General features: G+C 48.7%; 1 protein-coding gene across 1 annotated transcript in view; it reads left to right on the top strand.

The window, feature by feature from the left end:
- Window positions 1–20,999, top strand: part of Mcc (MCC regulator of WNT signaling pathway) — a 96,402-nt gene that overhangs the window by 64,196 nt on the left and 11,207 nt on the right. The window contains exons 11-13 of the mRNA XM_028881750.2: window positions 6,010–6,244; window positions 9,679–9,885; window positions 13,558–13,649. Of these exons, the coding sequence (XP_028737583.1) occupies window positions 6,010–6,244; window positions 9,679–9,885; window positions 13,558–13,649 (534 nt within the window). The remainder of the gene's footprint in view (window positions 1–6,009; window positions 6,245–9,678; window positions 9,886–13,557; window positions 13,650–20,999) is intronic.

Raw genomic sequence — 20,999 nt, 5'->3', positions numbered from 1 at the left:
TTTTAACTCTGATTCCACTAAATTGTCCTTTCCCCTCCGACCCCTGTCAGAGCAGTTCAGAAGCTGTACCGGAGAACACACAGGGCATTCACGTGGCTCTCCATAATCACAAAACAGACACAGTTGGATTGGTTTATGATAAACATAGGTTCATACAATGTTCCTAACCATCGGGTCACAATATTCTTAGTAATTTTATTTATACGCCTTAGAATTCTGGCTCAAACAGTGTCCTAGGAAAATGGAGCTTTCTGAGCCAGGGCCTTTGTGTGGTTCAGTACACCACTGTCCTCCCACTTTGGCCACCAGGCGAGATGTGCAGTCAGGGTGTCAGCCAGTGCCACCTAAGGTCTCAGGAGAGACATGCTCAGGCCAGCTCCCCAGAGGCACCTGACAGCTCCCGAGGACAAGAGGGTTAATGGCTTTAGGAAGGAGCAGCAGAGGGTTAGTTAGCCAGCAAAAAGGATCCGAATGATAGTCACCTCTCAGCTGACGCCCTTGGTGGGACCCCAGCATGAAAGCAGAAAGAAAACCTTTCACATTTTAAAGTCACGGCTACAGATCTATCGGAAAGCAGGGTCGTCTTAATGGATGGAGTAGCCAGGCAATGCTGGTGGCCTCCATAGCTTTATCAACAAACCACAGCACAGGCAAATGGACTGGAGTGTCAGCGAGTAGAGCTAGGTATGAGCAAGCCGCCTCCCCTTTGTGACGAGCACTGTGCTTTTTGCTCAGTCTGTGGAGGTGTACTCGCTGATCCAAATCCATGAAAGCACACAAAGCCATAGCAAGTGTGCCCTCCTAGAAATTGGAATGGAGGCTCTTTTGTTTCAGTATAAAATGGACACAGGGGGTGTGCAATCTGTGAAGGGTGATTCAGCCTTGCTGTGAAGCCTCCTCCTGCCTTGGGAACCTAGGATGCTGGCTGGCTAGCCATGCTATCTGGGGCACGATGCCCAAATTGCAGTGGAGGGCAATGGAGCACCAGAAGGACCTGGCCCGCACCCGCTCTACCAGTCCCATTGAAGATGAAGTTTCATGGGGCAGAGTGGATTAGACCAGTGGAACACTGTCTGATGCAAAGGTGTTGTCCTGGAACCACTACCCAGTTAGGCCAGGTCTCTGCCACCCCCAGCAGCAAGCAGCAAGGAACGAGAGTCACCCAGGCCTGGCTGTAATAGTGCCATCTTATGAAAACAGAGAGGCCCTTCCCCCAGGTATCAGGAGAGAGTGTTCGAAGTGCAGGGGATTGATGCTTGCTAGTGAGTGCCAGCACCCAGCTGAGACATGCTCATCCAGTCCTCGTCACTTTCCTTCTCCATTCATGTGACTACAGTAGCAATATGAAATGCTTTCTGTACTTTTTTTTTTCCTTCTTAAGACTTAACTTTAGGAACCAGTCAAACCCACACATTTTTTAAAAATCAACAACTAAGTCCTAAGCATTACAACATGCACACTACCTGATGTGACAGTTCTCCATGCTAGAATCCCCACCAGGACACTGGGTAATACTTTGGGATAGAATTCCATCATATCACTGGGGCTTTATAAATTAAGATTTGGGGTTGCAAAGGACAGAAATACATAAACAGCTTAAGAGGGGCCCTGATTGAAAGGCTCCCGGGCCCTATATGCATGAGATAAATGCCAGCTTAAGGCAGAGGGCTGTCATACTTCTGAGTGGCAAGTCATACAGGTGAGCAGTCACCCACACCAGGCCCTGGGTCCCGCCTTTGTGGCTCCGTGCTGGCTGCATTTTCCTCCTGTTACAGCAACCTTCCCTGGATGACGGAAAATCTGCAGACAGCCTGCATGTCTGTTTGACGCCAACTGCTTCGTTAGTGCCATAAGAAAAACCTACCTGGGTGGGCCCTGGTTCTTTTAGTCTCCTGGATGGGTCATCCGGAAGTCAGAGATGGCACCTGGTGCAGAGGAACGGAAGACATGGCATGTGGCATCTAGAGATAGTTTGAATGGTGTGTCAGAAAGCAGACAGGGTAGGCAGAGGGCAGGGGTTTGTGGGTAGGCAGAGAGCAGGGGTTTGTGGGTAGGCAGAGAGCAGGGGTTTGTGGGTAGGCAGAGAGCAGGGGTTTGTGGGTAGGCAGAGGGCAGGGGTTTGTGGGTAAGCAGAGCGCAGGGATTTGTTTTCCTTTTTGAGCCTGGCAGTCATGCACCTCTCCTGGACTGTGGCTGGCAGCTTGAGCAGTGAGTTTCCAGCAGAATGTTCTGGTAATTAGCTGTTGCAGACTAAGCTATCTTTGGAGCTCCATCAGAGCAGAGGATCACCAAAAGAAACCTATGGCCCTTGTCTGGCTCCTCAGAAAACCAGGGCGAACCACAAACATGGATAGCTGAGTATGCCCGGGCTCTTCCTCTGCAGGCTTTCCTTCCATCCTGCTCCCAGAGCACCTCCAGGCTCTGGAGAGGAGGGATCCGGCTGCCTGTCGAGAGTGATTTATTCCCCTTGACAGCTGAGCTCATCCTGCATTCCAAGCCGGGAGAGGTAATGGATGGCTTAGCCCTCGCCCGCCCGGCAGCCAGCAGCAGCCCCCGGGAGGCCAGAGGAAGGGCCCGTGGCTTCTCCTCCTTTTCCCATCATCATAATCAAATTGGGCTGTGGAACATTAAGGGCATGAAGCAGAATTGTAATTACCTTCGCCTGATCTGCTCCCCGCTGGTATCCTAGAAGGGAGAGAGGAGAGCTAGGCTGATGGGGCCTGGGCTGTGGTGCTTGCCTTGGAATTCAGCTTTCCCCGTGTAAGATCAGTGAAAACGCTTAGCCTCCAGTAGGGTAAGATCTGTGGGCCGGGATATCTGTGCTTTTTTTTTTTTATTCATGTATAGCAAAGACAGTAGAAACCAAAACTGTCCTTTCTGGCCAGTGACCAACTCCAGGTCCCAGCAGGCAAAGGAACCCAATACTCCCTGCCCACTAATGTTCTTCCAGATGGGTCTAGGTAGTCTCTGAGGCCTTTGAGAACTGACTTCTTGTCTCCTCCGTTGCAGCTTTTCTGCATGAGGGCAGGTTTCTAGACTCTAGGGGACACTGAGGCTGGTGGTGGACCTCTTTACTCAGCTGCCAGGGAAGTGTCCCTTATCCTGCTCCTCCCCTAGAATGCACACGGGGTGGACACCACCAGCTGGTCCTTCCCCCCCCCTCTGGGAGGTAGGAGCCGCCAGAGTTTCTGTTGACTGCAGCCAGAGGAGTTAGGCAATTCCCTCTGGGCCATGAGGCTGGGGTGTGCCAAAAGAAGGCTGTGCAGGTGTGACCGGCTTCAGAGGCCCTGCCAGCAGTCACGGGCATCCACCGGAGCAGTTCAGTACATAGCAGCCCCACCCCTAGGAAAAAGTGAGGACAGCCAGTTGGTTGTCTGCTAAGTTTCCATCCATTGCTGTCCTGGTGGCAGGCACAGCATGGAGTCCGCCTTAAGGAACAGATTATTGTTATTTCTTCCCCACTCCCAGAAGTCTTGACACTGTGGGTGTTGGGGAAGGGAGTGCCACCCTAAAGCAAGCCTAGGAGAGACCGAAGCGACTACCTCAGAGGCTACCTGAGAGCTGGTGGGGTAGATTAGGCCCACCGGGTAGAAATTCTTCCATACTCTTTAGTTGGGACAGAAAAGCGAGCGAGCCCTACCTAGCTTTGAATTCCTTTAATTTTGCAATTTCTATCTGGAATAAAAATTAACAAGGTTGCCTGGTGTCATGTGAGTGGTACAGAGATGTCGGTGATTCTCTGTATTTGGTTTGGTAAATACTTCTTAATGAACGGAATGGCTTGTACCTGCGTTAAGGCGGTGTCGTGGGGAGAGAGTTCGCTGCTGAGGTTGAGGTCTCCTCCCAGCTGTCTGGCAGAGAGAAGCCCCATTGTTCCTCTTGGCTCCTTGTGGAAACTCAGGGCCCCTGGAAGCCATCTCCACACTCCGCCCTGTGGAATGCCTGGCGAACAATGCTGTCCCCTGGGCTCCTCCACCTGGGGAACACTAGCCTTCTGTCCCTTTGTCACTGCTGAGCGCAAGGAGGTGCGCCCTACCCGAAGGGGTCAGTGTGTGTGGCGTGCCTCCCCCTGGACTGTTTGCAGACAGGTGCATGGTGGGTCCCTCTGGTTCTGTGGGACTTGCTCTAACGTACCCCATGTGGCAGGTCTGCCCAGCTCTGTCCTGATTCCTTCAGCAGCATGCATGGTTGTTAGGGGTGGTTAGGGTTTGTAGAGGTAGCGCTGAGGCTTCTGGCTAGGAGGTGGTCTTCTTTCTCATTTCTAAAACGTATCACACATGATGACCCCTTGTTTTTAATCTCCCCCTGCCCATGCTTTCTCCTCACACTTACTCCAAGCTACTGGCATCTCCCCCCGAATTTTTGGAGTGGCCCCCTCCAGGGACCTCTCTGCCTTTTCCCTTGCCTCCTTACATCTTTCCTCAGCATAGAGACAGACCAGAGAGATCTGGACATGTAAATCTGGCCTCCACTCACAAGCACCCAAAGTAATACCCATTCCAGTCCCAGAGAAGATACTGTCCTTACAAACCCTTGGTGTTATGACACCTGGTCGCCCTCTGCACACCCGCTGGCCTGTTCTCCTGTTGCTCTCAGCTGGTTGATTCTGCACGGGCCATAACTCCTCCTTGCTGGCCAAGCTTGCTGTTTGGGAGGTTTGTGTTTTCTACGTGCTCAGCCCTGAGCAGCGTCCCTCCAAATATCCACAGGGCTCTTGTTCCTGCCTCCTTTAGGTCTAGTGGGTTGTTACCTTATCATGTAGGCCTTTCCCTTTGCTATTGCAAAGTAAACCTATCCCCACTTTGGATTTCCCAAGTCTCTCATTTCACTTTTTATCACAGTGTGTGTCATGTCAGCTATATTACATAATGCCAGTTGCTTATCTCTGCTGTTAGAATATGAGTTCCATAAAGGTAGGGTTTTTTCCAGGGCCTAGAAGGGTGCCCTATGAGAAGTACCCTGATATTTCTGAAATAAATAACAGCTATGTTTATCAAATGCTTACAGTATACTGATTTAAGTACCTTACATTTCACTTTGTTTTATCATCATCACAACTTTACAAAGCATTGATGTTATGATGCAGCCAGGAACCATGACATCTACAGTATATAAGATGCTTGGGTCACAAGTGAGTGTGGCACTCCAGCATGAGATCCAGCAAAGGGAAAGAGCCAACAGGAGATGCACAAAGCTATGACTACCTATGTACATGTGGCTACATGTGTGCCTTATACAGCAGTCGTATGTCCAGACACACACATGCAGAAAATGATTTTTAGGAAATTAAATATAGAGGCTGTGGTGTCTGGATATTCAGGTTATGCTTCGGCCCCAAAGGAAGAACTTTTGTTGAATCCTTTGTCCAGGGCTGTCTGGAGGCAGAATTTCTTCCTCTCCGGGCCTTCAATGGACTAAATGAGGCCTATCCATAGATGGTGACTACTCTTCTCCACCAACATAACTGTCTAGCATCTAAAATAGACCTTCATAGTATCAGCTAGATGGGTTTTTTTTTAAAGTACCTGAGTACTGTAGCCAAACTAGATAGCATAGTAAATTCCCTTCCCAGTGCCTGAGAGGTATTCAGTCTGATGGCCAGGCTCATCTTGTCCAAGTCACCTCCCAGTGGCTCTGTCCTGTCCCAAGGGACAAAGGTAGTAAAGGCACGTCCCCCAGGAGCTTCCCATCCTAGAAGTTGCTCACATTGTTGGCTCTCTTTGATGCATTCCATCATATGCTAAACTTTACCTTATATCACATTATTATAGGAAACAGCTTTGTATACATACGTCTTTATTTCAGGGGGAATATCTCAGAATTCATTTTTAGAGTCTACATCATGATCGAAAATGTACTTTCAGTATCCATTTAGTCATTTGTTTATTATCTATTTATTGTGTGTGTGTGTGTTTCTCTTTTACGACTGCCACCACCATAATGGTGGGGAGAGGAGACAAGGTCTAGTGGTGACGACTTGGAAACGTGGGGTTTCTCTTTGTCCCTCAGCACCACCAGCTCTACAGCCAGCAGCTGTGACACGGAGTTCACTAAAGAAGATGAGCAGAGGCTGAAGGATTATATCCAGCAGCTCAAGAACGACAGAGCTGCCGTCAAGCTGACCATGCTGGAACTGGAGAGCATCCACATCGATCCGCTCAGCTATGACGTCAAGCCAAGGGGCGACAGCCAGCGGCTGGACCTGGAGAATGCCGTGCTGATGCAGGAGCTGATGGCCATGAAGGTATGCTGCAGGTTCCGTGTGTTGGGCCCACCTAGAGGGATACCTCACAGGGCCCCGAGAGCACGGCCGCCAGCAGAGTTCAGTTAGTAATTACCTCTGTCCGGACGATAGCCGGTCTCTGTGGAGAAGGTTGGCTTTCATTTGTGTAGAAGTCCTGTGGGCTGGACTTTATTGGAAAGGCAGTTGAACTCCAGAGGATGCTGTGGAGTGCCCCAGCTCAGTACTACTGCCTGTCAAGGGTTAAGTTAGACCTGCAGCCCTTGTCTAATGGTGAACCCTGATCTCAGTAGTGGTAGAAGTCCTTGTTGGATCACCCACGCTGGTGGGAGCTGGAACAGGAGGAGGCCATGGCAAAGCCAGCTTAGTAATTGGCAAAAAGCTTTGGTTTCCTGTCACCCTGGGGCATTAGGGGCTCTAAGTCTGTTTAGAATTCGTGCCCCCCAATCAGAGTTGGCAGAACAGTTCTGGCCAGTGTCCTGCCAAGATCTTGGGCTCTTCACCCATGGGCTGAGCTACTTGCCAGCATTTCTAGAGAAAGGGAAGCCATTGTCCTTCTTTGGCAAATAGTTATGCTGCCATCCCTTTTGCTCAGGGTACCCTGCATCTCAACCGAGTCCCAGCAGCGGGGAGGTTGATTGGAGCAACTGGTGCAGGTCCTCAGTCTGCTCTGGATTGTGCTGCCAGGCCCTGTTCCTCGCCTCTCTAAGATGCTGGTGTTTGAATCTGGAAAGAGGCAGGGCAGCAGGAAGAGATGTGGGAACCCAGGCATCCCTCCTTGGTAGTAACCTCTATCCCCCTGCTTGGCTCTTCATCCAGCCACTCAGCTCAGAGTGCTCACATTCCCCTGGCTGGGTTCTCAGGACTGCCTGTGAGCTTGGCCCTGAGTACACAATCATAGTGACTTTGTCGCAGCCAGGAACTTCTTCTGCAGACTCTTAGACTATGTGACATGAGCCATTAGCTGCTTCTTCTATTTTTTTTTTTACTCCAAACATCATGTTTTCTTTTATCCAAAGACTAAGCATTTCCTTTTTATAGTTCAGCCAATATGTGGTGTGACAGATTTACTGCTAATCTGGCCAAGGAAAGACGTGTGTGTGTGTGTGTGTGTGTGTGTGTGTGTGTGTGTGTGTGTGTGTGTGTGTGTTAATGCTCTAATATTGCCTTTGCCACTTGAAATAAACTGCACTCATCTTGGACAGTTTTTGAAGATGTTGAAGTGGTGAAAGGCTGGAAGAGCCTGCCTGTCACAGGGACCTCCGGACCCAGAGCAGTGACTGTCCGTGTTCTGGCTTGGTTTTCCTCTGGTGCTTCTGGAAAACTGACCGCCAGCCCCGTCTCCTTTTCTCTGATGTGTTCACCAGTGTGCGCTGAACCACTCATTCCCTCGCCAGGGGACTGTGCTGGAATTCACCAGTTTGTTCCAGCATATACATGCTCTCGAGTGAACACTACTCCTCTCTGGATGATCTACTCGATTCCTTTTATAACCCACTCTTCTTTCTGCACGTCCTGTCTTTTTGTTAGGATCCTATTCTTCACCCCTTTAATCGTTGGAAATACTTGCTTTCTAGTTTTTCACATTCTTTTATTTTTGCTCCCATAAATGCTGATTCACTGCCATCGCATATGCTAACCAAGCTGGTGGTGGTGGCTGTGGCCATAGAGCACACCTTTAATACCAGCACTGGGGAGGGAGAGGCAGGAGGATCTCTGTGAGCTCGAGGCCAGCCTGGTCTACAAAGAGAGTTCCAGGACTATTACACAGAGAAACCCTGTCTCAAAAAACAAACAAACACAAAAAAGCATATGCTAACCATGCATCCTCAGAGTGACTCATTTCCATCTCCACTGGGGATAGAATATACATGTCTTCCTTGGAGAACATGTCTCCATGGTCTCTGGGGGGTCTCACAGCTCAGGACTCTGGCTGTCCTGATCCCTTGTGACCTGTGGATTGCAAAGATCAGGTATTCATTTTTAATATTTTTTTTTTGGCATGGGGATTCTTGTACTATCCATATACAAGCTTGAATTTTGATTTTTCAAAAGAGCTTAATTTCTCTTCTCACCCATAGCCCGAGAGATGACAAGTTCCCTTGCCACACCTCCAGAAAGCAGTTCCCTAGTCTTTTATTCAGGCAGGACTTCAAGAGTCTTTGCTCACATAGGTGGTATCCACATGGCTGCCTGCCTCACAGAGGCCAAGGCCCGCTCTTTCGTGGACCTGAGAACCACAGGTGTCAGGAACTTCAGAGCAGCAGTCTGTTGTCTCAAGCCGCCTTGTGAGTCCCAAGTGCAGACTTAGGCTGGTATTTCTGGCACTTGTACCTTCTCCGTTCCTTCCTGTCAGCTTGCTTTTGTGTGTGTGTTCTGAGAGTGACCATCACATGAGTTCAGGATACACAGTCGCCATAGCCTTCGGAATCCTCCTCCAGATAGCAAAAGATGAGACGGCTTCCCATCGGAAAACCCCTTCCGTTCTGGCTGTGTCTGATCACCAAAGTAAAGCAGGTTTGGCCTGTTCTGAGAGGTCACTGCGCACAGTGGCTAATGTGTGTGCCCCCAAGGAGGACAAGCCTTGGTGGATACCCTTCAACTCTTCCTTACTTTCAGAAGGTTAAATGATTTACTTTCTGTGAACTCTTTAAACAGTGCTGTGTGCCCAAGGAAGACTGATGGTTGCCATTGTTTTCTGGCTCCTGGTCCAGGTCGGCACTGTCCTATTTTGGGTTCGCATCTTACTTCACAGAAAACCACCAGTTAAGCCTTTTAGGAGATTTTCAGAAGTTATCTATCTGTGGGGCGGCTCAGTATGCACATGACACAGCCCTTAGGTTCAATTCCCAGCATTGAGGAAGCAAAAGGGCCTTATCTGATGTGCAGTTTCCAGTGGGCGATGGCTGCTCCTGCTGATTTCATTTGGCCCCTCTGAAGTAGATGCTAGTAGTATAATTAGCATTCCTCGGCCTTCCTGGCTCAGCTGCGGAGTGACAAGTGTGACATGGGAGTGAAATGGGAATTGGAAGGAGCCCAGTCAGACTTCTTTGTATGGATATTTCCTTGACAGCCCTAGGTAGATGCACCTTAGCCTTTGCATGCCGGAGAACAGGTTTCCACCAAGGCAAGTGTGCCCATTGGGGTCCTAGATCATCTTCAAAGGTTTTTCCTCACACCAAAGGGAAGTCTGATTGCCTGTGATTTCTACCCATGTAGAAATTCTAGTCCACAGGATAACAAAGCACTTGGCTGGTCTACCTATCAGCTCTTCAGACAGGCGTGTGGAGACAGTTCGTCCCCAGCTTTGAAGTGACGTCTGGACTGCGTACCTGTGACTTATAGCCAGGTCTTCCTCTGCACCCATTCGGCGTGGCAGCCCTTTGGGCATCCAGTGGAAGCAGCTTCTCATTGGCTTCGTGTGCCTTGTTCCACAGGAAGAGATGGCCGAGCTGAAGGCACAGCTGTACCTGTTGGAGAAAGAGAAGAAGGCCCTGGAGCTGAAGCTGAGCACCAGGGAAGCCCAGGAGCAGGCCTACCTGGTGCACATCGAGCACCTCAAGTCCGAGGTGGAGGAGCAGAAGGAGCAGAGGATGCGGTCTCTGAGCTCCACCAGCAGCAGTGGCAAAGAGAAGCCTGGCAAGGTAAAGCTAGGATGGGGTGGGTGTGTCGGTGGATGGGTGGGTGGGTGGTGCCCTCAAGGGCAGGCCTTACCTTCTGCCTTTACCTTGGGCCATCTTTCATGCTGTTGCCTCAGTTTCCTCATTTTCACAGGCACAAGAGGTCCTAAGATATTGTAAAGAAACCAAATCCTCATTAAAAAGCAACACCTCACATTATATCAAAGTTTGGACGTTTTCCCACGTCACACAGTCTTATCAGAGGCGTGGCCTGTGCCATAGTCTCAACTACCTGTTCCTCACGACAGCCGTCACTGGGTTGAGATGCCGGTATTTGAGTGCTGTCGTCTGTGCTTATTGCCCTTAGTCTGCATTTGGGTGAGGAAAATAAGGTTGGTTCCACAGAAGTGTGAGGTCTCGCTACTAAAAACAGCGGAGGGCTTAACCCACACCTGGCTAACGGGCCACTTCCTGCCTCCTCCGCCACCCCTGCTCTCAGTGCCTTAGGAAGCAGGAAGAGTGGGAAGGGAAGCCTTGGATTGCAAAGTCGATATGAACAGAGACCAGGCTTCTAGTCATAACATTCACAAACTCATATTCACATCAGCCCCTGTCCCACGCCCCAGGGGCCTTTGCTAATTAATATGCAAGCTCATTCTGTCATTTTGTATTTCTCTTCCACATCTGCACTGGAAAGAAAGACAACAAAATGCTTCCGACCCTAATGAATTCTATCCCTCACTCACTCGGGGGGAACTGCATGTTCAGCACATCATATTTAATATTCCTAATACCAAGCTTCTCCTGACACCGTGTGCTCAGATCCAGGACTTGCAAGCATATGCTGACTGGCTGATCACATTAAGGGTTTCTCACCGTGTGCGGTGGTAGGTACTGCAGGGCGTCTCCAGCAAAGCTGTGTACTTAGGAAGGAAGAAGGGGAGGAAGGAAGGGATTGTTGCTTCCTAAATAGCTAAGAAATCTGAAGCACGCTGCACAAACAGCTGGCAGCGTCAGCATCCCCACCTCATTCTGCAGATGAGCCCACGATGCTCGCAGTGTGGCACTCTGCTCAGCCAGGAGTCCTGAGGCCCTGATGCCTCATTCTCTTGCAGGCTTTGATTAGATAGCCACAGTACGCCAGGACCAAGGTGAACTGCTGTCGTCTAGGAATGTATGCGTGGGGCTGTGGACAGACGTGTTCACAGTAGTTACAGGGTGTCCCAGATGCAAGTTTCAGCTGCCAGTGCCCTGTGAGGCCATGGTCAGGACCTAGATATCAGGAGCTTGACAAGAGGTTCCCTGAAGAAATGACCCAGTAGGGAGTGGCTAGTCGTTTGAAGTGGGTTGAGTAGAGGTTAGCAAGGCCTCCAGCAAGGCAGGGCTTGGAGACCAAGCAGAAAGGGAATCAATGCATTGGCTGGAAGGCTCAGCTTGCAGTGTTATTCCTGGGACAGTGGGGAGTCAGGGAAGGGCTCGGATGGGGTTGGGGTGGGTTGGCACAGCTCAGGATCTGGAAGCTGCTATGCCAAACTTAGCAGCACTCTGGCAGGGGCCATGTGGTGGGGTTCCATGTAATCGTACCCAGGGTTTAAGAAGATGGCATTTTCCTGTTGCATTCACCTTCAGAATCTTTGCATGACCTTATAAGCTTGTTGGTCAGTTTGGGATAGGGCCTTCAACAGAGCCCCAGTGTCTGTCTAGGATATGTTCTTAGGGTGTGGTAGAATGAACTCAGCAGGTTCTTGCCAAAGGCCCACGAACCGAACATTTCCTCACAGTTCTTGGTATTTATTTTGACTGAGAAGCACTGTGCTCTGCAGAGTGGCTTTAACACACAGACATTTCTCTGACAGGAAAGGCCAGCTGGCTTTTAAAAACGTCTCCGTAAGAAGCTAAGTTACAGAGGTACCCATTGCTTCCAGTGGGTAGAATTCAGTAGAGTAAGAACTACTCTCAGATATTGGCTCTGTTTACTATTTCAGTGAAGTCTTCATCTAGGGCCTGGAGTCTAGGCCATTGGTGTTATTTGCTGGAGATGAGGCCACCAGGGCAGAGAAAAGAGCCAAACTTCTGGTGAGCAGGGCAGGCAGACAATTCTGGAGCTAGTCAGTGGTAAGCCTGAGCTAATGGCCAAGCAGTTTTAAATACTATTAAGCCACTGTGTGTTTACTTGGGTCTGAGCGGCTGCGGGACCAGCAGGTGAGAGAGAGTCATCCTGACAGCAGGGCCCGGGCAGGACAGGAAAACTTTCAGCTACATTTGTCCATCAAACCAGCTGCAGCTGCCTGAGGGAAACCAGTGTTGCCTACATACAAGAACTGCAAAAACTTCACGCAGCTTGCATGAGGATGCAGGCCCTGTCTTCTATCATTTGTTTCTGGCAAGCTATTCTTCTTTGAACTCTTTTCTTCGTACTGACAAACCATTACGAGTCCATGGGCTGGATATAGCCGGGTGGCAGGTCACAGATGAACCTATAGCATCCACTCCTGTTCTGGAGAGTAAGTGATCCTGCCTATTTTAAAAGCTTTTCTCCAGCTTATGACAGCTTATACAGCTCCTAGTTCCTATGCACATTGCATGAGGTTTTCTGCTGCTCTTATCTGTATGTAACAGACATTATCATATTTAAAGAGGCGCTGTAGGCTCATGTATGCATGAAAAGCGAAATTGCTTCTAGAATTCACAGTCAGTCTTGGGTCGCTGGGGGCAGTTATTTGGAGAGGTGCAGCCCAGGTGAATGGCACCGGGACACATTGTCTTTTAGAATAGGCTAAGGGGGAGGCGCGTCTCCTACCATCTGGACTTTAGTGTGTGTGTGGGTCATTCCATCATGCTATAACTCTCTATTTACAGTCTATGCACTGTCACAGATCACAAGCTTTTTATTCTCAGGCCTGAAACACAACCTCATCAGTATCTGTCCCTGGCCCATAGCCTCTAGCTCCAGCCACCTCATTTTGTAATATACCTGCTGCTCAGCATATCTGCAGAGATAAGAGTTTTCTTGTTTATACATGGCTACTGCTTGCATGTCACTTCAAGAGTTCTGGCCTTACATTCCTCATCTGTAAAACATGACACAAGGTCCCCATGTGAGGCTGCTGCATGGCAGAGAGGGGGACTTGTTTTTCTCTTCCTCAACCTGAGTTTTGTGATTACATGGAACACAGCAAAGCTCCCCATTTAGAGAAAGCGAGCTTTCTCTCAAAAGAGTGGGATGCGTCAGCAAGGACAGTTGTGTATATTTGCTTCCCGAAGAGACTCACACAGAGCCAGAGGGCCTGGCTTTGAGGTCTGGATCTGCTAGCTTCTAGCTAGTAACTGGGCAAGGTAGCCCCAGTGCCTTGGTTCCTTCCACGGTGAATGAGGACCACAGTAGATAGTATAGTCGAGCTGCCTGGGAGGGTCCTTCCTAGTGACATGGGAGTAGTGGTGTGTGACAGGCTTAGACCAGTGCCAGTGTAGAAAGTGTTCCTCGGGGTTCTCCTTAGTCAGGGCAACACATGAAGGTAATGATAAATCTGGGAACAGAGGAGACAATCACCAGATTTGCTGCCTGGCTTTCCGTCAGCTGGCCCAAGGGTCCCGGAGGCATGGCACTGCTATCCTGTGCCCCAGAGCGGGGATGGTTGTTGAGGTGCTCCTGGGCCCTGCTCCACATCTGACAAGGAATACGCTTGCCCTCCTCAGGAGTGTGCTGATGCTGCCTCCCCGGCTTTGGCTGAAGTAAGGACAAACAGTGACAGTGAGCTGGCCACAGAGTTCGCCAGCGCCATCCGACGGTAAGCGACCCTCGTGCCCCCATGCTGCTCCTTTCGGCTCGGAGGGCTTCTTGTCCACACTCACACAGCTGCTCATTCCAGCTCTTCCGGGATCATACTTGTTTGCCTGGAGAGAAGGCGGCGCTTGTATGTTTTCCTTGTGCCCCAACTTTACAGGCTAGAAATGGGAAAACCTGCCATTCTGAAAAGCGAGTGCTGGGTTTTGGCATATAGACAGTCATTCCATTTGCAAGTAAGAAAATCTCTCCTTCCTGGTTTGCAGGTTGCCACATTGACTAGACCCTTCTAGATTAGGCAAATGGTGATACTGCAAACAGGTACCCTCCCCTTTCAAGACATCTTTAGTGGGACTGCATTCTTCAGCATCAGTAGCCCTTGCCAATGGAAGGCCTGTCTTTACTCAGTTCGTGGAATTTTCCTCCAATGTTACAGTATTTCTTCTCCCATGTTCTACTTCTTCTTCTTTTCTAAACAGAAAGAGATGCTGATGCATTTTGACCTGTCTTCCACAGCCTAACTTCTCACACTTCCTGTCACCCCATTGCTTTGGAGCCCAGGGAAAGTCTGTCCAGAGAGAAGTAATTTCACGTTTACTAGTACTCACATGAAAGTCAATTAAAAAATTTCTTACTTAACTCACTATACTCAAAATATCACTTCAGTATGGTATGCATTTTATACCTATATTACTTCCCAAGACCAAACCAACCAGATTCAAGTTTTCTGTAGCTGCGGGCATCTGTTGCACCCTGTGCCAGTGTATGACATGTGAAATACACTGTAGCGTTTCATGGAGATTGAACTGTCAGCAGGGGTTTGCAGCTCACTCAGTCTTTAGTTGTAGCTACTGTGACAATCTGCCTCATGTTTATTAATTTTGGTGCTGAAATCCTCTTTTTAAATGAAGCGATGTTCTCTTGTATCTCTATGAGAGCATTTATTATACTTATTCTTCAATTTCATTTTGTCCCTAGCTGCCTGTACCCTTGCAATTGAGCTTTGCCCAAACTTCTACTTGCTGTTTCTGGTTTGTGGACTTGTATTTCTTTCTTTTTGTTTGTTTGTTTTGTTTTGTTTTTCAAAACAGGGCTTCTCTGTATAACCCTGGTTGTCCTGGAACTCACTTTGTAAATCAGGCTGGCCTCGAACTCAGAGATCCATCTGCCTCTGCCTCCAAGTGCTGGGATTAAAAGCGTGCACCACCACTGCCCAGCTAGTACGCTTGCATTTCTAAGCATCATGATTGGATTGTGAGTTCCATGTCTCCCTCTCAGCATGCGTCCCTGGGGTTTTGTGAGATGTTGTCTACCAAGTATGACAGTTGATCTGCTGGGCTGTTTGTCCCTGCTGGCTGACAGTCACTGTGAGTCAGCCTAGATGACCCCATCTGACCCTGCCTTGTTGAGACAGCTGGCAGTTTGATTTGATTCGGATCCCTCTGGCTCTCCTTTCTGAAACAGGGGCTCTTCTGTGCATTTTCAGTTGAGGTTTCCTCTTTTAAGAAGAAGAAAATTGTCTGCCTTTCATGTTTCCTGGTCATTCCTGGCTTCTGGTACACAGGAACATTAGTTCCTTTTAAAAAGTTCCTTTTTAAAAAGCTTCGGGAGTTTTACAAAAAGCTTCCCTATTACTTCTAGGGATTTGATGTGGGAAGTCATGACAGTGTACTCTCAGCTAACTTGATCCCACACTGATCCTCCTGTGTGTTTTCTACTATGGACTCCCAGTTGACTGAAATTGGCCTTATGGGTCCTTTTCTACCTTCCTGGTTTGCTCAGTCTCTCAGCCTTTCTTTCCAAGTTGGAATGGCCCTGCATTTACTTTGCAAATACCTCTTGGGATGTTGCTACTTTGTGATTACTCTGCCTGGGGCAGAAGACCAGCACAGCTTGGGAGAATGCCTGAACAAATGCAATAACTTCCTTGTGCCAGAGACTAGGGTGGAAATCCACTCTCTGGGGCCAGGGTGGGAGTCTTATAGATAGTATCTGTAAACTGGGCTCGTACATTTTTTAAATTCCCCAAGCCCCAGAGGCTTTTGCTGGCACCAGGAGGATGCACGTTGTGCTGACTAAACATAACGAGATTTCATTTATCCTTCGTCACGATGGATTTCCAATAACCAGCCTTAAGTTGGTTAGCATGGATTTCTAATCAAGAGCCAGATAGACGGAGCCAAGAAAGAACCAGAGGAGCCAGGGATAAAAGAAAATAACATAATTAGACCGTAAATACAGCTTTGAAATGAGAGTCATCATCTCATGAGGGAGAATAGTCCAGACCCTGGAAGACTGAGGTTAGGGGATGTTTCTAATTTTAAAAGTGGAATGGAAACACACACCTTTTCAGAAGGTGTCCATCTGGTCAGTAGCAGGCTGAGCAGCATAGGTCAGGGGCCTGTATTGCCAGTGTTTTCTGGAGTCCACTTTTGTGGGAGAAGAGCACTGTGGGCCATGCCCTCTGCAGAGCAGAACAATGGGGGTAAGTGTGGCAGGAAAAGCACTGGTCCCTGTTAGGAATTATGCACACATGGGATCCCCCAGCTGGCTGGGCCAGGGTATCCCACTTGTGCAGGGGACCATGCTGACATGCTGCATGGTGTGGGCGGTGGCGGGTGGACATTCACAACCCAGAGGCTGCATCCCCGCAGAAACGGTTTATTATGATGAGGGACAAAGAGAAAGATAGGAAAAGACAGAAAGGAGAGGGAAGAAGAGAGAGGGGCTAGAGAGTGTGGCGTACCTCCTGAGAGGAAAGCAGAAGAGAGGGAAGGGGTGGAGTGTTTCCCTAAAAAGAGGCTTTTACGTCAGGACACAGGGCAGTGCCAAGGGGCAGGATTTCAAGGGGGCGGATTAGAGTATTAACAGCCTCTTCTTTGGGACAGCCAGCCATTCCAAGATTGGTATCTAACACCAGCTACTCCATGTCTTACTGCCCTGTTCCCACCCAGCTTTGATTTCTGTTAGGCCTCCACCACTGAGCCTCTTGGCATGTCTTTTTATCATCTTTCGAGGTATAAAACAACCACTTAGTGCAGCCCCACATTTCTTTTTATTTTATTATTTATTTGTTTGTATGTCTGTTTGTTTATTTTACCTGCATGTGTCCCTGCAGGCCAGAAGTGGGCATCAGATCTCATTACAGATGGTTTTGAGCCACCATGTGGTTGCTGAAATTGAACTCAGGACCTCTGGAAGAGCAGCCAGTGCTCTTAACCTCTGAGCCATCTTTCCTGCCCCATAGTCAGTCTCATGTTTCTTATATGACTCCCATCTGGTCTGGTTTTGTGCCCTCTGTTTCTGTGAACATCTGCTGTGCTGTATTGCTTCTGGATGGCTAGGCATGTACAGGAGAGATGCTTTCTAATCAGAGTGACTTTACTTTTACTGTGAACTATAAACATGTCTCTGTCTGAAATCCCTCTCTTACTAGGATCCAGCAGGCCCTAGTAAAATTTGGCAGAGTTATCTTTCTACCAAATGAATTGGAAAATGGAAGCCACAAGAAGGGAATTTTCAGGGATGGCTTCCTGCATGTAGATGTGTTGAAGCTGCCTTCTAGACCTGAGCACAGCTGAGCAGAGTAACCTGCTTCATCTCCATCACAGTCATGGGAGCTGAAGCAGGTGCCCCATATGATTGAGAGCAGGACTGGTACAGCAAAGTTGAGTGATCTCCAAGGTCTCCCAGTAAGACTGGGGAAATGCTATGTGCCTTTGTAAGAGAGAGCCTCACTGCACACAAAAAGGCAGAGTCAGTTTTGTACAGAGGTGTGTAGCTGAATGTTTTCCTGGTCCTGCCCAGCTCCTGTGGCCCTGCGATCCTGCAGCTACTCAGACCCAATGAACACACAGAGGCTTATATTAATTATGAACTGTATGGCCTAATGCCTCAGGCTTCTCTCTAGCTATCTCTTACATCTTAAATTAACCCATTTCTATAAATCTATACTTTGCCACATGGCTCATGGCTTACCGGTACCTTCACATCTTGCTTCTTCTGGTGGTGGCTAGCAGTGTCTCCTGTGTGCTCTTTTTTTTTCTCTCTCTTATCTCTCCAGTTAGAATGTCCTGCCTAACCTTATTCTGCCTCACCATTGGCTGAACAGCTTTATGTATCCACCAATGAGAGCAACACATTTTCACAGCATACAGAATGACATCACCCATCAGAGGTGTGCTGACCCACTCCTGTGTTTCATTCTGAAGACTCTACCTCTGCCATATGTACTGGTTTGGGAAGATGGGAACCTCTGATCTCCTATGATCATACATCTGTCTGTCAAACCTGGGGGCAAGTTAAGTGCTGTTGGGAGGCAAACTTACTCAGTTCAGACTTGTGAGTCACACCCTATACTGATGAGGTTATATTAATTCAAAGACAGAAAGATGTTCTTCCTCCACACTGGGAAGCAAGGAATGCACACACACTATGGCCTCCTGTGGCTGCTCCACTGGCTGCTGCAGGCAGCATGTAGGGGCTGACTGAACACAGGTCCTAATCTTAGACAGCTGAATACCCCCATAGTAACAAAATATTCACAGCCACACTCCCACTCACAACTTCTCTCCTAATGCTCTACCGTCACAACTTGAAAGTCATACTGTGTCTTCCCTTAAAATCTCTTTCATTCTCCTCCACATGCTTTGCTTTCTTACCAATTGCCCCTGCCTCAGTGACTCAAAACTCAAGTGTCCATGATGAGCCATTTGTCCTTCTCATCATGTGTCCTATCACCAAGATACCTTAGTGGTCACTTCTGACGAAGGTACAGTGACAGTGTTACATCACCAGGGCAAGGTGATGAGCCACAGCAGTCAAGGTCATCACTCAATCTCAAGTAACCTAGCTCGTGTTTCAAGTGCTTCTCACCCCAGTTTAGAATCCTACTCAACCTCTGGAGACTTGTATCACTCCGTCATCACCCCGTGTTTCTTCCCAGAGCCCTCAGTGGTACCAAGTGCCCATCAGGGTCCTTGGAGCACTTCGCTGTTAGCAAGACTCTGAAAATTCGGTGTGTCTCAGTTGCAAAGTCATCAGCACACCTGTGGAATCTTGGCCAAGAGGGAGAAAATGACATCATGTGTTTCAATAGCTGGGCATGCGTACTGTTCTAAGCCACGGACAGAGAGGGATGGATGAAGAGAAAAGTGGCCAAGCTGGGTGCGGAGCTTTCCAACAGAAGCTCCCCTGAGCCAACAGCAGCAGCATTTTCATCATTTTGTTAGTAGGACCATTACTTCAAAAGATGCTTTTTTTAAAAAAACCTCCCACCAGCTGATTCTTCGCATTCAGCTGATTTATAGTAGCAATCAAGCACTAGGAGCGGTGCCCAAACATTCTGTAAACGCAACATGGATCTGCAGGATGTTAATGAAATACCAAGTGAGCCTGTGGGTTCATTTTCATGGAAATAAATTGCTGAGGTCCAAAGCTGGGGTGTCTAGAGGGGAGGTAAAGGCTGACGCCCTACCAAGGGGTTTGAAGTAGGTGTTCCTTGAGTCCTTGAGATTTCCTTTGTCATTGTCCAGTGTTTCAAAAACCCAAAGTTGGCAGCCTCACCTGAAACAGCATAGAGGTAGAGTGGTGAGGAGCACCCTGGTACATGGCAGTCATGGATAGAGGAGCAGTGTGCCCAGGGCAGTGCCGTGCCAAGTTCATGTCTTGAATGTGAAAAGCACGTTCCTCAGAGAATCTGGGCCAAAGCCCTGGCTGCCATTCTCCTTCTGCTATAACTCCTGGGAACTCCAGCTAAACTCAGACAGAACAGCTATAGAATCTTGTTCTCCGGGGACACAGAAGCCTGGCCCCACAGGCCTGTGCTCTCTCAACCAGAGTCCTTGTTTATTGCACATTCTACTTATCCCCTTCATGAGTCACAGGACTCTTCAGCCCTAAGCACCCAGGCCCTGCTGGAAGATCTCAGGGTGTGAACGCCAGCCAGTAGGGCTGCAGCACCTGGCTGTGGGCAAGTAAGTGTCCTGACTGTGCCTCGGATTTCGCATTTGTACAGTGAGCACAATAGTAATGCTGATGTCGAAGGCTGTTGTGAGAACTGACTTTATCCTGGAAAAGGACTTAGAGATAGCTCTTATCTGTTGCCTGGATAGTCTAAATGCAAGCAGTTAAGAGAGTAAGATGGTGGACAAAAAGAGTGAAGGGATCTGGCCAAGCCATGGTACTTCTAGCTGGCAGTGAATAACATTAAGGAAAAGGCAAAATGCTGTGATGTTGTAACTTGGGGCCATTTGTCCACTGTTGATGGTGGTCCGAGAGGTGATATTTAAGCTGAAGAACCAGCAGAGGGTTGGAAGGACATCATAGAGCAGAGTCCACATACATCCTTCTAAGTGTAAGTAGAAAGCACCAGAGGGACGTATTCTGACCTGATTTTCCACACTGAAAAAGAGATCTGGCTGCTGTGTGAAAGCCAGATGGGGGGGGGGGGTTGTCAGTGGGGAGGGGTAGAAGCAGAGCAGATGCTCAGCAGGCGGCCATGCTTATCTAGGTGTGAAAGGATAGCAGTGTGGCCCTGAAGACGTGGCATGAAGTCAAGACTTGGGAGACAGTTTGATGATGAACATAGGCCGATGTTGATTCAAGAGAGGGTCTGGCTATGCCTCTACACGTGGTAAATAATGGTGTGGCCATTCGTTAACAAGAAAGGCGTGGCTTTGTGTAGAATTTCCAAAGTTCTTCTCTGGAAATTAAGCTAATGATGCTGTCAAGTGGGAGGCATCAGGCGGAGAGATACAAGGAAAGGCCTGGAGATCAAGATTTGGCCATATAGTTGTAAGGAAAATAAATGACAGTGGGCAAACTTACTTAAAGAAAGGGGAAGAGATAAAATCTAGTCCAACCGAAGTCCTAGTAATTACCAGTATTCAGAAGTGGAGTTTAGAAGGAAAACAGTAAAAAAAGATGCAGGTCCTTGGGGCACTGCATTGATCAATAGCCAAGAGCCTCAAAGTACAGTAAGATAAGGACAACGACTACCACAAGGTATTTCTGTGGAATGGAAGGCTGACTGGGACTGGAATACTTAGAAGGTGAGGAAGACAGGAATTCCATGAGTAGACGACCCCCCCCCTCCCCTGGAGGAATCCCAGCCTGTAGGTACATGGCTGTGACTCCCTGCTGTTGGTCTGAATTCAGTTCTTGTGAATAGCTGTATGGCCTGCTGGATACATGCTGGCCTGAGATTTAACTGAATCACAAACTACTTCTACTGCCCTTCTTAGAGGGCACTCATTCCTCTTGCTTGTGCACAGAGCTGCGGTTCTGGCAGCCAGTCGAACGACAAGTCTTACCTCAGGGGCCTGCTTGTCAGCCCCTCCCCCATGTTATAGTC

This window comes from Peromyscus leucopus, chromosome 19 (genome assembly GCF_004664715.2).
Source record: "Peromyscus leucopus breed LL Stock chromosome 19, UCI_PerLeu_2.1, whole genome shotgun sequence".
NCBI classification, from domain to species: domain Eukaryota; kingdom Metazoa; phylum Chordata; class Mammalia; order Rodentia; family Cricetidae; genus Peromyscus; species Peromyscus leucopus.
The sequence above is the reverse complement of the archived record's forward strand: the minus strand, read 5'-3'. Positions and strand labels throughout refer to the sequence as shown.